The sequence below is a fragment of the Abramis brama genome (assembly GCF_963993115.1).
Source record: "Abramis brama genome assembly, chromosome: 2".
Classification (NCBI taxonomy): Eukaryota; Metazoa; Chordata; class Actinopteri; order Cypriniformes; family Leuciscidae; genus Abramis; species Abramis brama.
This window is the reverse complement of record NC_139964.1, coordinates 6,433,842-6,451,753: the sequence shown is the minus strand read 5'-3', so window position 1 is coordinate 6,451,753 and position 17,912 is coordinate 6,433,842. Positions and strand designations below refer to the sequence as shown.

At 35.1% G+C, this 17,912-nt stretch overlaps 1 protein-coding gene across 3 annotated transcripts in view; it reads right to left on the bottom strand.

The window, feature by feature from the left end:
• Positions 1-17,624, bottom strand: part of LOC311077572 (polymeric immunoglobulin receptor-like) — an 80,679-nt gene extending 63,055 nt beyond the window's left edge. Inside the window, exons 1-9 of one of the 3 annotated variants that reach the window (XM_084106101.1) lie at positions 14,878-17,624; positions 14,465-14,779; positions 13,515-13,850; positions 13,100-13,402; positions 12,687-13,001; positions 12,304-12,597; positions 11,933-12,235; positions 10,111-10,170; positions 9,368-9,933 (exon numbers count right to left, since the gene is read on the bottom strand). In XM_084106101.1, the coding sequence (XP_083962227.1) occupies positions 10,142-10,170; positions 11,933-12,235; positions 12,304-12,597; positions 12,687-13,001; positions 13,100-13,402; positions 13,515-13,850; positions 14,465-14,779; positions 14,878-14,929 (1,947 nt within the window). In that variant the 5' untranslated portion in view covers positions 14,930-17,624 and the 3' untranslated portion in view covers positions 9,368-9,933; positions 10,111-10,141. Of the gene's footprint in view, positions 1-9,367; positions 10,171-11,932; positions 12,236-12,303; positions 12,598-12,686; positions 13,002-13,099; positions 13,403-13,514; positions 13,851-14,464; positions 14,780-14,877 lie in introns of those variants that run through there. The other 2 variants (XM_084106103.1, XM_084106102.1) reach the window with 2 other exon arrangements.
• Positions 17,625-17,912: the final 288 nt, after the last annotated feature.

Sequence of the window (17,912 nt, the reverse complement as noted above, 5' to 3'; positions counted from 1 at the left end):
TTAGATCAGTTTCTGGATCAGTTATTTAAACAGGTTATGGATCAGTTATTAGAACAGGTTATGGATCAGTTATTAGAACAGGTTATGGATCAGTTATTAGAACAGGTTATGGATCAGTTATTAGATCAGTTTCTGGATCAGTTATTTAAACAGGTTATGGATCAGTTATTAGAACAGGTTATGGATCAGTTATTAGAACAGGTTATGGATCAGTTATTAGATCAGTTTCTGGATCAGTTATTAGAACAGGTTATGGATCAGTTATTAGAACAGGTTATGGATCAGTTATTTAAACAGGTTATTGATCAGTTATTAGAACAGGTTATGGATCAGTTATTAGAACAGGTTATGGATCAGTTATTAGAACAGGTTCTGGATCAGTTGTGACACTTACAGGTCACTGTTGGGAAAGAAGCTGAAATGTTTCTCTCAGAGACAGAAGGAAACATTGACTTCTCCTGAAATGTTAAACTGATGACAGAACTTATTTTTAAAAATAATCTTTAATCTTTATAAGCTTCAGTTTACCAAAAGTGACGCATTATGTTGTGAGCAATAAGCCAATCTATCATGCAGAGGAAAATAAGCCTCATTTACAAGCCTTCTCCACTAAGATTTAAATGTATTTTAGAAATGTGAAACTCAAGTGAAGTGCCTGAAAGACAGTAATAGATATTTAAAAAATGTAATTACATTACTTTTAAACAAAAAAAAGTAACTAATTACATTGTAACTTGCCAATCCTGAGCAGCAGAATACATTTCAATCTTCAAAAGAACAAATTAAAATACTGTTAGTAACTTGTATTAATGATTATGCTTGTGTTCTGCTTTGATTTAGCAATATGTTTGTATTATTCTCATCATTTTCAATAAAAGTCTCTGCTGAATAAATGTATATTTATGCAATCCCGCCGCCGCATTCATTAATACAGTGTATACTTTTTTCTTGATATACCCACGAAAGAATGGAAGTGAAATGTGACAACATGCCCCACCTAACATGTGAGGGGCACATTGTAACATGACCATGTGACAGCTTAAAATGTTATCTGATCTAATAAAAAATATATATATCCAAGACAAAGTCTAATATTTTGTCATTTTTTACTTTTTCATATAATGGCATATAAATATAAATTATTCATATAAATAATTAAAAATAAAATATTTTTGTGACAACAAACACACCGCAAAACACAGCTATACAGCATAATTCAAAACAAAATAATAACAAATAATTTATGAACATTGACTCAGTCTTTAATCACCTTTTTCTCATGGTTTCTCAATAGAATTCATAAAAGTATAGAATAGAATGGAATAGAATAGCATATTTCTAATAGGGGCTCATTGTAACGCAGTGTTACAATCTTCCCCTCCAGCGCAACTGGGATTTAAATCTTCAGCATTAAAGAACCATATCAACTGTTGAAATAACAGATATAATAGGGCTGGACAATAATTCAATATCAATATATATGGCAATATAATTTTTTCGTATTTTTGGTGGCATATTTGTAGAAATGATCATTCTTTCTAAATGTGATGTAGCCTAAATATGTCCTGTAACTACCAAATAAACAGAAACAGCCTCGACTGAATAAGTAGCCTAAGTGTGTCCTCTTCTTTTGTGAAATAGAATTTCACATTCTATTTCCTAATTCACATCCTAATTTATTTATTTGTGACTAATGTGCAATTTTGATATAAATTAATTCATTGTGATCAAAGTAGCCTATCACTTTTTATTGTAAACCTGTGGTAAAACATCAATGCTTGGGTTTTAAATATTCAAGTAAACAAAAATGCCAGCAAACGGTCGCTTTTATCATGTTTGTTTTGCGATCTCGCTGTTTCCAGTGATTTCTTTCTGATTAGTTTTCTGAATAAACTTCCATTTGTTGGTGAAAAGATGGGTTAGTGTGACGTTGATCAGGAAATCCTTTCTGGAGGAAACGCACGAGGGGTGAGCATTATTTTTGACGAAAGAATAATTACCATGAGTTCTGATTTGATCATATAGCCTACACTGTTAGACCTTACCGGGTTTTTTTACAGTAAAATACTGGCAACACTGTTGCCAGTAAAATACTGTTAATTGTACAGTTCTTTACTGTAATCTAGTTTGTTTCTGTAAAAATGCACTAAATTATAGTTAACTAATTACACTTGCAGAAACCGACTGCCTTAAATTGACCAACTGTCATTTAAATGTATTAACTTAAATTTATAATGCATTAATAATGTGAGCAAAGTATTACTGTGAACTTCTTTTATTTGAGACCACTAAAAAACTATTGTACATAAAGAGATTTCCACTGGCTCAGCAACTACACAGTCACCGCCTGTTAAATAAAGCAACATGCAGCAAATCATCAATGTTTGTAGATCTTCTCCTGGACTGAAGCACAGGCTCTACTCTTCTGCACAATGGTGACCCAAAAAATTAATTTTACAGTAAACTACTGGCAACAGTGTTGCCAGTATAAACCTGTTTTATAACTTACAGTTTATTACTGTTAAAATACATTTTGTGGGTGTGTCTTTTTTATCTTACACAGTTAACCCTTTCAACCCCTCAGGGAAATCCACACTACGAGTAAAAAGTAACGATGCAGTGAGATAATTAAGGGAATATGTAAGTGATTGTAAGCAGAATCACTGAAGAAAAGAGAAACACAAGAACAGAAAATAGAGAAACACAATAACTACGACTGACTTCCAGCCATTACACATTATTACACTTATTATTAACCAGTATGACTTTATTTCTGTCATACAGAAGATGTTATTGAGATGTTTAATTGAAAATGTTTGGTTTGAAGTTACCGTTATAGAGATCAGTGCTTGCTTTAGTTGGGATGCTGATGCTAAAACATTAGTGTTTCTTTTGCTGCTTGAGCTGTGTTGTTGCAAGTCACACTTGTGCACACACACAGTTTATGAATGACTGCAGTTATAATGATTATGATGACAAAATCATCATATTGCCTGTTCATTCACTAAGGAATTCATTCTCACTTATTCAGAGTTTAATCCTCAATCGAAAGTGTTACATTACCACCACTGTGAAAACGCAGCAATAAGATACAATGACTCTTTTTTTTTAACACATGATGCATAACCAGAGACACAGAGCTACACTGTGTTTTAGAATCACCGAGATATCACAATTTAGCACATGAATCTCAACAATGGTGGCAATATTTCTTTTTTATTATTATTATTATTCATGCAGCAGTGCATGCTGGGAGTTTTATATTATCCTGGAACCCAGCATGCATTGCGACATGAAACTTTTCACCATTGTTGAGATTCATGTGCTGATTGTTGATATCTGTGTGTGTCTGAGTCAAGCAGGAGTAAAATAAAATTGAATGCACTATATGATTACAATATTCTTCAGAAGACCTGATTACAGAAATATTGATTTCATTTTGTAGATTCACAGATATATGCTAAATATGAGATAACTATAATTTCAATGACTATATACAGGAAAAATCTGAAAATCAGGCATGTCCAGGATGATTGTGACATCATCGCAAAAAAATAAAAATCATCTTCCTCTTGACTTTTTCTTGCCATAACAAATGTGTTTTATAAACTCACTGTTACAGCAGCCAGAGAGAGATGAAAGGTAAGAAGTCCAGGGACAAGACACCAACTAAAGCAAATACTGATCTCCATCATGGTGACAACAAACTTTATTAATAACTAAATCTCTGTTAATTCTCAACAAGAACTTTTGTACATGTATGAAAGAAATAATCGTAAACTGGTTTGTAAACTGGTTTCACACTCAGTGTGGCTGGAAGTCAGTTGTAGTTTTTGTGTTTCTCTTTTTCTGTTCTTGTTTCTCTGTCCTTCAGTGATTCTGCTTATCAGGTGTTCATCAGTGTCTCAATTCACTCACTTCTTTTCATTCAAGTGGACTATATTAGTGAACTAATGTAGGGAATAGTGAATGAGGGTATAGGGTGTGATTTGGAACACAGCCTCTGAGTGTCGATTTTGAGCACTGTTAATTCACAGTATATTCCTGTAGGCTACTTTTATTTTCTACGGTATATTACTGTTTTAATGGAAAATGGTATAATATTGTCAGAATTTTACAGCAAGGGTTAACAGTGTAGCCAAAGTGGCAGCATGTAACAAGGTTGTTGTTATAGTGTAAAAAAGGTTTAAGAAGTACCACAAAAGATAGACTTATAATACAGGTAATCAATCTATTATTTTTATGATAGAATATTAACTTGTATAGACTGATCATCTAACTTCTTGAGGACACGACTGAAGGATAGGCTCTTTAGTTACCGCGAGATTATCTCGATAAACTTTGAGCATGGTTTTAAGATAACAGTATTAATCATGAATCCATCGCAAAGCGCTGTGGAGCTTCTGGCCCGACAGTGGAAACGCAGCAGATTTTGGGCCCGGTGCTCCAGACCCGAGGCTATTAGCCCGGCACGGCCCGTTTAAAGCCCTGGCTCGCACTGGCCCGACAGTGGAAACACGGCTATTCAGATTCATCAATCGGACTGAATTCAGGCGTCATCAACACTCAAAATGTCCCTCAGCAACATGTGTTTTTGTTGTTGCTCACTTCTTTTTTTCTGCAGCAACTGCAGAACTTTTTTTTTTTTTTTTTCACATTCTTTATCCTGGCTGAAGCACTTTTTCAATCTACAAGAATAATATAATCAACCAATGTTAGTTTAAAGTTAAAGATATTAATATTAATAAGTTGAGTCTTATTATTATTTGATGTGATTTCACATTTCTTGTTTGTATGAAGGCAAAATACAAATACAATTTTAACAATAATTTATTTGTACCATTTTTATTTCTAAAATATGATATAGTTTTAGGAGGAGGGTTCAGAGACTTGGCAAATACATTTTTCAGAAGTTTGTAGGTACAGGACATTCATTGTGGGCGTTCTTCAAAATTTTTCCTGAGGCTTTTATATTCTTCATATCGATATCAGAATTATATCGTATCGACCAAAATTAAGAAATATATTGTGATATAAATTTTGGCCATATCGTCCAGCCCTAAGATATAAGATAAAAATATCAGATTTGTCTAATTTTAAATAAACACAAAAACAGAGAGAGAAATGAACTACTTTTGCAATGGTTAAATAAATGTTCAGTGATATCTTCCAAAGATTTCTGAATTTTGATGTATTTTTTTCTCTATTTAGTGTTGATATGGTAACTAATAAATACACTGAGTTTCGTCATGCTGGCATGTGTGGAAGCATTTAAAACAAGTGTGTTACAACTAACCCCGCGTTAGTGTGTGTCCTGATCACCCATAATCCACAAATCAGAATCTTTTCCATAAAGGCCTCAGAAAGGGCAAAAAGTTGAGATAAAACTCAATCAGTATAAATAACATCAGTATCTCCCAGCATGCATTGCAGCAGGAATAAATTATGCTGAATTGCCATAGTATTTTCTTTTATTATTATATCTGCTTTTATTTTTTATGTTGTTTTTGTTGCAGCTTTTTAGTAGCTTGTTTTGTGATGTTCAGAGTTTTATCTGATTATTGTGTTGATTGTCACCGTTGTTGAGATTCATACGCTGAATCTTGATTTCTGTGTTGGTTTAAATCGAGCAGTAGTTCAAAACCTTTTTTCTACACCATGTATTTTTAAAGTTCTTCAGATTGTCTGTTGGTCACTGCTGGCTCACGTGTGGGGTCACAGAGATATTACACTCAAAAATGTGAAATACATTAATATTATAACTTTGCTCATAAAGTGAGAGGTAAGACTCTTTATGAGATCAGTGAATCAGGCCACTACATGATGATTATGTCATCATTAACCTGTCAACACCACCTGGTCACATTTTCTCTCTGATTTTCATGCCATAACATTTATGTTATATAAACAGACAGTTATGGCAATCAGAGTAAATCTAAAGTTAGAAAGTCAAGGGTCAAGAGCCCAACTACAGCAAACACTCATCTACATAATGGTAACTTCAAACTTTATTATTTTCAATAAAACATCAACGTCTGAACCTCTGGTAATTCTCAATAATAAATTTTATTATGACAAATTGGTTTGTAATACAATATTTTTTAAATTACAGGAAACCACAGCTGGCAGGTTTTTTTTTTTTTTTTTTTTTTAACATAAACTGAAGTTCAATGCCATAAAACCTAAAATATTACTACCGTATTTTTTACGGTAAAATACTAGCAACCAGCTGCCGGTTTTGTACCGTAAATTTCACTGTTTTTTTACCGTAATTTTTAGTTCGATGATGTAAAACTTTGTAAAATTAGTAAAAAATTGCTACCGTATTTTTTAGCCAATGATGGATCACATGCTGTAGAATCATAGGGCTACTACAATCAATAATGTAAAATTAATAACACATATAATCAAAGATAAGAGCTCAGTGAATCAAACATGGTGATTGCCATCACTGATACACAACCGCCATCACATGATTCATTTTCTCTTTGATTTCCTAGCCATAATCAACATGTCTTATAAACACAGAGTTAAGGCAGGCAGAGAAAAACTAATGTCAGAAAGTCAAGGGTCAAGAGCCCAACTAAAGCAGTCACTGATCTCCATCATGGTGACTTCAAATGAAACAATAAATCATCAACATCTAAACCTCTGTTAATTCTCAAACAGAACTGTAGATGTATGACAGAAATAAAGTCAGTCTGGTTAGTAATAAGTGAAGCTGGTAATGCTGTTTGTGGAGTTGTTTAATCCTCCTCTGCTGAGATCTTCACAGATTTAATGTCTTCTTTTCTCTTCAGTTGATTTCATCTTAGGCTGTGGCTGAAGTCAGTTGTAGTTCTTGTGTTTCTGCTCGTCTCTTTTTTCTGTTCCTGTTGTTTCTCTAAATGGACATTCCCAGAATTCCCTGTGTGACACTTCACATTTGATGCTATTTCATTTAAATAATTATGTTTCTTCTTGGTTTTTGTTATCAGTTTTATACATTTGGGGTTTATATTACATAATATATTGTTTAATGAATGTTTATGGCATTATTTGGAGTCATGTGTGTGTCACCATGATGGTGTTTTGTGTTTGTGTGTATGACACTGTGCACCTTCTTAATATTAACATGTGCCTCAGTTTGTGGAAATCTAATGGTATACTTAAATCATCATGTGCTTTTCTTTTTTACCGCTTGTGTTATTATGATGTTATCAGTATATTACAAAGATATAAAGCAGACTTTAATACTTTAGTGAAATTTAATGTTAACATTTATCGGTTTATGTTATATAACGGTTGTCCCGTGAAAACTGAAAGGTTCCTACTGTATTTTTTATGGTAAAGTACTGGGAACCACAGCTGATGCTTTTTTTTACCACACATTTAAATCCTGCTGAAGGTTTTTTTTTTTTTCAAAGTAAGGTTGCTACCATATTTTTTACGGTAAAATACTGGCAACCAAGCTGACGTTTTTTTACCGTAAATTTCACAGGTTTTTTTTTTTACATTGTGTTTTTTTGCCCGTAAATTTAAATCCCGTAAAACATAAAAGGTTGCTACCTTATTTTTTACGGTAAAATACTGGCAACCACAGCTGCCGTTTTTTTACCGTAAATTTTACAGTTTTTTTTTTACAGTGTACCAGCATTATTAGGGTCTTTCCCAGGTTTATTAAATGGCAATATTAACGCTCTCTTCCAGCTTTTTGGCATTTTACCTTCTTCCCAAATCGTATTAAATAAATGTAATATTATCTGCAATACTTTCCCAGGTATTTTCTGGAACATGATGTAACTCAGTTGATCTTCTCCTGTAGCAGTATTCTTAATATCATTTAATACTATCACTATAGTTCATTCAAGTTTATTTCTGAATCCATAGTACATTCCTCACTATCTTTTTTAATAAACACATCTCTATTTTCTTTAAGAACCTTCTCTTTATGTAATCTATGAATATCATCTAAATGATCCCCACTATGAACACTGGCAAACTTCTTTCCCAATACATTTGCCTTTTCTTTATCTGTTATTGCCAGTATTCCATCACCCTCTAATACAGGTATTTTAGTATACACTTTTTTCCCACTCATTTTCTTCAGCATTGACCACACCTCTCCTATATTAACTTCCCTCCCTATAGTAGAACAATAGTTCTTCCATGCATTTTGTTTACTATTCTTAATTATTCTTCGTGCCTGAGCCTTTTTCCTCTGATAATCAATTAAGTTATCTTGGTTCAAATTACTTCTTAGCATTCTCATTGCCCTATTTCATTCTTTAATAGCTTTTGTACATGTATCATTCCACCATGGGACCATTTTCCTTTTCCCCCCAACTGACTTAAATGGTATGCTTTTTAATGCTGCATTCATTATTAAATGTGTAACCTCAGATGCACATTCCTCAATATCACCGTGCATTGAAATTGTCTCTGCTGAAGTACAACATATTTCTTTAAATTTTTCCCAATCAGCTTTTTCAAACTCCCATTTCTTATGTTTAGGCCTTTCTTGGAAATCTATTTCAATATTTATAGAGCAAAATATTGGAAAATGATCACTTCCAATACTTGTACTTTCTTTAACCTTCCATTCACAAGAGTTTGACATTTTATTAGAAACCAGAGTGAGTTTATCTGTATTTATGTATGTATATGTATGTATGTACATATTATATACACTATGTATGTATGTACATATTTATCTGTATCTTTTAAACTGTAAATAAACACTGATACACCAATCAATCAACCAATATAGGAACAGATATTATAGAATACAAATTATAGGTTGTTGTTCAGCCGTGTATTTGTTTTCTTTAAGCTTTTTAAAAAAGTTCAGAAGAAATTGGTATTGACATTTCTGTCCAGCTCACTTCTGAAATGATATATGAATAAATAATTAGCCCAAAAAGAAAATATGAATAATTAAGTCTAAATAGTTATAATTAATTATACATATTTAAATCAGCTGTAAGAATTAACTTGATGTTGAATTATTACCACAATCAACTAACCAGTTCATCCAGTGAACACTCAGTGTTAACTGTATATTAAATATAAGTAAATTCCCGAGATATGGGAAATAACTTTCATACTGCACAGAACTACTCAGAGCATCCAAAATCTGCATGATTTATATGAACATGAATCACAAACAACTGTACGTGTGACACGAACAAGACTTTATTAACTAAACGCTTAGACTAATCTCACATACACACACTTACAATTTAGCAATTGAAAGAGAAGCAGAATACAGGAATGCAAGAAGTTATAGCATTGTTTTAAATTCTGCAGATTAACAGCCTTGAGCAAACCATCAGTTTAACACACACTTCTTTAAACATGTGTGTACAAAGTAAATAAGTAAGTAAACAAGGCTAAAACATTTATTCAAAGAGTTTAGATGAATACTTTGGCTAAACACTATGAAGACACATACTGTATGATTGTACAGGTGAAGCGGATACAGATTAGAGCTCTACCTCATGGTCTGCTTGTTGAGAAAAAAATTAAAATCTCTTGAACTCTTGACAAGCATCTTATCTTGATCTTTCAACTCAAGAAGCCAAAGCTTTCTGTGTAAAAAGGTTTATACAATCAAAATAGTCAGTCAGTGATGGAAACATTGCAGCTTTTACCCAACAGTGCCTCTAGGTGTCGCCAGCTCTTTTCAGAAAGAATAAAACAGCAGGAGTGATTTCTAACAGCAGATATTAAGGGAAAGCATGTACTGGCATCAGTGTGGAGGTGTAAAGCAACCCCAGAGTTTCTTCATTTAATAATATTAATTTGGCATGATGTGGTAAATGACCGTGGTGTAATCAGAGTGAATCTCCTTGTTGCTGACGGACACTGAAGCTTCACTGAGAGACTCTTCATGCTTCTGGAAACTGACAGACGTGTACAGGAGCTCATCAGAGGGGATTGTGGGTAACTGGACTGGAGTCGATCCACATGATGTAACGATTCATATGTGAACAAGAGCAGAGAAAATGCGAGGTTAAACCGAATGTGTGTTTCTGAACAGCAGAGGGCGACAAACTCAGATTTACTTAATGTACAGTATTGTGTGTGTGTGTGTGTGTGTGTGTGTGTGTGTGTGTGTGTGTGTGTCACCATGGTTACAGCTGTATTTCAGCAAGCCGGATCAAACCCTCAAACAGAAAACAGAAGAGCCTGAAAACACACAAAGGGATTGTCAAGGTGAGACTGACATCATGTACAAGCATTCATACACATACTGTACATCAAACACTCATTTCAGATCACAACTCAAACTGAGCAACGGATCTGTTGGATCTGACCAGACTTTCCTTTTTCCATTCAATAATGTCTTACAAAAGAGGAAAATCAGAGAATAAAAAGGGGCTGTTAAGCTTAAAAAAGCAGAACTGCACATGTGTATTTCATGTCTTGTGAAGCAGTATAATATGAAGAAACAACAGACACAAATTCATCATTAAGATCTCTTGTGCATATTCATAACTGGCACATGCTATCATCGGTCAGAAGATCTGTCCAGACCTAAGCTTTTCAGTGCATAACAATTTCAATTTGGATCAGTTTTGTATTTTCATTGTATAGATAAGATCTGCGTGAATGTTCAGAAAATATCCTTTGTGCTCCACACAGACAAAAAAAAGCTTCAACACAAAGTCAGGCGGATCTAAACACTTCTGTAGACAGAACTTACTACACTAAAAAGCTAAAACACAAAAGCCGCAGCCAGTTTTACTTAAACAAGCGGGTTTTTGATGCGTCGTGTTGTCTGTGGTTTTCATGCTTGCGGTTGCCAGATGTCAAGATTTTAAATCCCCAAACATTTTCTCTTAAAAAGGAAACATTTTATGTCTTAGTTTTACGTTATCTTTGCAATCTGTCAACCATTGGCACACACACTCTCTACACTATGATCGATAGCCGTATATCCCAGATCTGAAAACACTGACAAACAAGCTGGAGTTTCTCGTCTCCATTTGAGATATTCTGTATCGGACAGGGAACTACGTCATCACGTTGAAAGGTCACGCCTGCGCCGGCAATACTATTTGAACTACTATTCATATTCATCAGAATGTTATTCATATTCATATTCACTGAATACTATTACTATATATATAATCGCAAACAATACTATTTGAACTATCCTCCTACGTACGGTCGCATTGTAAACAGTGGGGCGGTGCTTCTGCCGGCGCCGGCGTGACCTTTCAATGTGACGACGTAGTTCCCTATCCGTTTGTTGATCAGCTCAATCCGAACTATTGAAGGTAAAAAGTCTATAAATTATTTTTAAAAAATTGAAAATGACCCATCGTTTCGCTAGAAAACAACCTCTTCTTCAGCTGTGATCGTGTACAGCCCGTTTAAACACTTCAAAGACTTTTGAAACTGCATTGATTTGGACTTAGAAACGATGGTCACGTCCATTGTTAGCAGAAAAATCCAGAAATGTTTTCCTCAAAAAACATAATTTCTCTCCCACTGAGAAAAGAAAGACATGGATATCTTGGATGGCATTGGGGTGAGTAAATTATTAGGAAATTTCCATTTTGGGGTGAACTAATCCTTTAATCTTAATCTGCGATCAAACCTTCAGTGATGAACTGTAATAAATACAAACATGGATCTCGACTCTATTGTTTGTGATTGTGGTTGCTGAATAAATGCACTTATATTCATCTCTGTGTGACGATACAAAGTGCAACATTAGCATAATTTGGAATTATTATTAGGAATTTCACTGTTTAAGGTTTTGAGAGTGTTACTGTATATGATAAATATAATAAATCATGATTTTTGCTAACTTGTGAGTGCAATAAATGTGATTAAATGTAAAAAATAGATTTCTGAAATTAGAATAATCGTGACAAATGATTGCAGTTATATCTTTTTTTAAGCAAAATAATTGTGATTATTAGTTTAATCAATCTTTTACCTCCGATCACATGTAGATGAACTTCAGTGAATACGAACGACCCAGAAGTCTTCTCTGCGCACCAGTATTTCCCAGAATCCTCTTCTGTCAGATTGCTGATGTTCACAGTAAAGAGTCCAGCTGAGGTTTCGTCCGTCAGAGAGAATCGGTCGTTTGTTCTCGTATCGGATGTAACACGAACTCCGTCTCGGACACAGATGTTGGGCTGATCTCCTCTGCAGAAAAGCCTCTGTGTTTGACTCCTGATGTTCTTACAGCTGATGGACACCGATCCTCCGACAGACGCTTCATGAGTGAAGAGCGCTGGAGAGAACAAACACATGAGGATGATGACAGAAAACATTGAGATGATCCCCAGAAAACACTCTCACCATCTTTCAGGACGATCATGAGCTCAATGGGAAGGTTAAACGCTCCTTCCACTGCACACCAGTATATCCCAGCATCCTCTGCTCTCAGGTCACTCAAGGTCACAGTGAAGAGACTGAGTTCAGTGTCGTTCTTTACTGAAATCTTTGGGTTATTAACATGAACTTCATTTGAGCTAATGATATTTTGAGCATCTGGAGTGAAACACTTTCCTTTACAAAGATGCTTTATTTCTGTTGAATGGTTTTCATCATAAGGGCATTTGATCTCAGATGAATCTCCTTCACGTCCGACCACTGGAGGCAACAATAGTCAAAGAAAAGGAGAAGTATTGATATGCTGTAATATATGCATATGTTATTTGATTTATGGTCACTGTACGTACGAGTTGGAGTGAGTTGATGTTGATTGGTGAGCGAGACAGAAGTCAGATGTGTGTGTCTGGTTTCGGCTCCACACCAGTAAACTCCAGCATCTCTCACGCTCACATTACTGATGCTCACTGTGAAAACTCCTGCTGGACCGGCAGAAAACTCAAAGCGTTTCTTCTCTGATGAACTGATGCTTTCACAGATCTTCTCCTTGTTCTCTTTGCAGATGTGTGTGAAGGTCTCGTCGTGTTTCTTGGGGAAATTACAGGTGAGTTTCACACTTTCACCAATAATAGCAGATGCGTTGCTTAATGCAGGAAAATGATCAACTATACACACAAAGACAATGAAAAATATACAATATAAAAATACCTTATCTTTCTTATTTTAAGTCTCTAAAATGAAGGTCCTCCCAGAAGCTCTTTACCTTGATTTACTGTCAGTTTAATCTCAGTGAACAGATCATGATCAGGGATATTCACTCCACATCTGTACGTCGCTTCATCATCCGCGGTTAAATCACTGATGAAAACCTTCAAACGTCCTTCACTGGAATCATCATACATGTGCACTTTATCATGACGAACCCACTGATTCTGTCCATCAACGAAGATCTTCTGTGATGAATCTTTCTGGATAAACTTCTTGTTTCCTTTGAATTTTTGTGGAAATTTACACGTGATGAAGACTGATTTACTGGAGTAGGCCTGAACTTGGACAGAAGTTTGACCTGCAAAATGATATTTATTTGTTGATTTATTACATTATTAAAAGTCAGGAGGGATTTCAATTCCTTATTTAGAGCTGTAATGATATTTTCATTTAAAAGAAACTAAACTCACCATAAACATTCAGCTGAATCTCTTTAATGAAGGTTATGTAAGTAAATGATTGATGTGATCCGTATCTCTCCACTCCACATAAATAAACTCCACCGTCCGCTGCAGAAATATCTCTAATGGTCACAGTAAAATGATCTTCATGACTGTCAGACAGACTGAACTTCTCCTCAGATGATTGTGATGATCGTGAACTGTTCAGAACATGGACAGGATCCTTGTTCAGTCTGTAGAAAACTTTGGTGTGTGTTTTAAACTTCTCATCATATTTACAGCGGAAAGTGATCGTCTTTTGTCCAAGATACCCGTCCCGGATAACAGACGTCCCACAACGAGACTCTGAAAATGATTTCAACAAAACCTTGTGACATGAACTTAAATCTAAAATATTATTATTAGTGTTATTAAAGATAGATGCTAGGGAACTTTGGCCTCTCTATCGCCATCTCTGTGTGAAACATACAATGTCATGATCCTTGCAGTGTTTTCCTTTTAAATGTGTATTGTGGTTGTTTTTAGGTATATTTATAGTTGCCTGAGATCAGAGTCGTGACATCCTACGCCAAGACATACTGACAGAAAAACACACATCTGAAAATGTAATCTGAACAGGTAAATTAATAAGAATTAATTAGTTATTACTTAATGTAACTGAATTAATAATTTACATATTTTTCTTTTTCTTTTTTTACAGAGGAAACATGAACTTGCAAAGAAGAATGACATACAACTTAAAACTGACATTTTCCCAGCATAACCCAACCTGACAGCTCGAACTATGGATTATTATTATAATCTGACCTTTTAAATCATTGTAAGGCATGGAAACTGTTTTTTTTTTTTCAGTAATTATTATTATAATTTTTGTTTTTACTTTTTACTCAAAATCTTCCGTACTGCACCTTTAATATAATAAATAATTGCTGTAGGAAGTTATAAAGTGTCACACGTACCTTTCTTCTCCACTAACTTAACATTATGACTCCATGTCTGATTGTTTCCACATGTATATTCCCCATCATCCTCTCTGCTGATGTTCCTGATAAACACTGTAAAGAATCTGCTGTTTTCATCATCATACAGAGCGAATCTCCCGTTATAAACCCATCGACTCTGAACATCAGTACTGATGCCCGTCTTACAGCTCCTGTCTCTGCAGAAATACTTCACTTTATGTTGATCATCAGTCTTTCTCTCGTTCTTGTACATGCACTTGAACATTAAACTCCCTCCAGTGCATCCAAACACACTGAAACAAAGTACTTGACCTGCCAAACACAAGTTTATTTGCTCTGGGTTATTATATATCATCAATCTGGGTAATATAGTATATTATTTGACCCAGACTGAGCAGTGAAGAACTGACCTGAGATCAGGCAGAGGGTGATGAAGATGAAGATGATGATGGCAGCCTTCATTCCAGATTGACTTCAGTCTCAGATATCCAGAGAAAAACCAGATCCGATCCCGATCCAGTGAAAGCAAGAACTGATCAAATGTGTTTCTTGAATGCGATGTAAGTCACTATCATTAGAAGTACACAGATCCTCCGTCAGTCTTTCTCACGTTTCTTCTTCCTTATTCTCTAACGGTTCCACCCAGATCTGCACTGTTAACAGGGCGGAGAGTGTTGAGATATGTGTGAAACGTATATGTGTGAAAGACAAGCAGAGAAACACAGAGGACAGAGACACATCCGTATATTAATATAAACATATACATTAATAGTGACAGAAGGGTGTAAAGACTTCATCCTGCATTCATCATGAAAACCACAGAGAAACTGACGTGTGTGAAACAGTTTTAGTGGACCTCAGTCATCTTTAAACATGACAGTATTTCCGGTAAGAGGGCATACAGACGCACAGTGAGAATCTAATGTGCTTTAGATGTTGTGAAAGATCTCTAAGAGATTACTCCTGATATAAGAGCACTTCTAGGCCTGGTTTCACAGACAGGGTTTAGATTAGGCCACGATTAGGCCTTAGTTAAATTAGGACATTTAAGTAGCTTTTATAAATGTGCCTTAGAAAAAAAAAACACTGCTGATGTGCATCTCGAGACAAAACAACGACAGTGACATATTTTAAGAGATGCCAGCGCAAGTTTCATTTAAAACAGGCATTTTAGTCTGGGACTAGGCTTAAGGCAGATGACACATCCAAATATGTGAATACTTGTTTATTTACTCATTTATTTAATAATTTACTTGTTCATTTACAGGAAATGCTCAAAATGTGAACCATTGACTATCATTTTGCGAACAATTGTAAAAAAAAAAAGAAGTCACGTCGAAAAACTGAGACGGCGTTTTGAGTCAACGAAAACGTAGCGTTTTGAAAATGCTCTCCAAATTTGATGAATTTCAAATGTAGGTCGGGTCGCGCGCGTGGCAAGCGCACTCATATTGTAAGAGACGCGACCACAACATTGTCCAACATCAAATGGCAAACGTAATGTTAGCAGAACGAAACTGAGCTACTCGTTATTGTGTGGTTGACGGACCGTTGTTTATCAGTTTGGACCAAAGCAGCGCGAGCCGATCTTGATCAAGCGACACTGTTACTACACAGCGCTAAGAGATCCAGTAAAGAAAGCATTTGAATTCGCTACTTAAGTAATAACATCGCTGCGAGATCTAGTGACAAACATTCACATTTCTCCGTTATTAACGGATCAAACAGTGCGTGGAAACCAGGAAGAAACATTGTGCCATGAATGAACTATCCAGTGTCCACAGATCTGCAACATTCACCATGGATTTACTGTAGTAACACTAACTGCAACCATGGAAGTTTGGCAGGAATAGTAGGCTATAATGCTTTCAAGTAACATTACGTTGGTTTTATTTTGACATTATGAATAAAATTGCTGCCCTCAAATGTTAATCTGAACTAAAAATAGACCTTTGTTTATAACTACTACACATTTCATTTTTTCCAAGGAGCTGTTTTGTTTTATATGCTCATAAGAAGAGTCTATTATAGCTCCATCATTGCTCAAAGTAAAAAAATAAAAAAATCATACTTTATTATGTTAGTTTTAATAAAAAAAAATAAAAAAATCTCTGCCATTTCTTCACAAGTTCTTTTAAATGTCACTTTGTATTAGAAACACGTGCCCGTTAGTCATTATTTGGGTAGCACACACATATTCTGAATGCCTTCAGCAGAATTCAAATGAGCCATTTTAATCTAGATTACAGTTTTTCTCGATTGCTTAAACACTATAGCCAGGCTTTTGAACTAAAATTTCAAAACCATAACGCCATTTATCAAAAAGCACACCCATTTCCCTAAACTATAAACACTATTCCCTGTTTTGACACATGAGTCAGATTTGTTGAACTGTCACTGCAAAACTCTACACACAAATCCCTTCATTTCTCATTGCCTAGACCATGTTGTCATTTAGAAAGCACTAGCATTCAATATTGTTCACTCAAGTCAGCACAGCTTCAGCTCAGTTAGCACACAATTACCCAAGTGGAAACACTAAGAGTCAAAATTTAACACACATCAATCAGAACCTTCAATAGATATATAAAAGGGCCCAAATCAGTTTATTGCGTTTTGGAACAATGGATCCAGAAAGACATGAAGGAAGAGGGATAAGAATGAGGAGGAGGAAGGGCAAGGACAAGAAGACAAGCAGTCTCAGATGAAATTCAAGCCACTCTAGTTGTCCATGTCTTTATCAATGGTATGACTATGAGGGAGGCTCGGCTACGAGTAAGGCCAAATTTGAGTCGCTTTACCGTCGCCTCTAGAACCTTCAGGGAGGTGTGGTGGCAAACAAAATTCTATCACTGAATAAAAGACAAGCATTTCCAATAGTCTTTGATGAGGTTTATTTTCTTGCAAGAAAAGGCCAGTAATCGTACAGTCACACAGAGTGACACAGAGCGTGACAGTGAAGGGAGGGCATCCTTTCTCCTTTATAGTCTTGACTCCCAGAAAGTTATCTTTCTAGGCAAATGATGGTATTTCAACCATATGTGGAACATTCTTAGACGTATCCATCATATTGTATCCTTGAGTGGAGACCCTCCTGTCACGATCAACACTCTTTACCATTCCAATACAATTCAAATTCCATATTAGAATATGGTTTGTGTGTGCTCTTTTACTGTCATATGTTGGTCACACACATCTTACTGTAAGTAAATATACGTAAAAAAAAAAAAAAATTAGAGGAGAGAGTAAAAACAAAAAGAGTTAAAAAAAAGAGTAAAACAGGAAAAAAAATATTTGTGTGTGTGTGTGTGTGTGTTTTCTGTGTATGAATAAAAATGTGCCAATGTATCCACTGGTTGTGTCTTTTGTGTTCATCATGTGAAAAGGTTTGTGAGGGGGGAACCACAAGCAACATAACTTACCAGTTTTGGAAATGTTGTTTTGA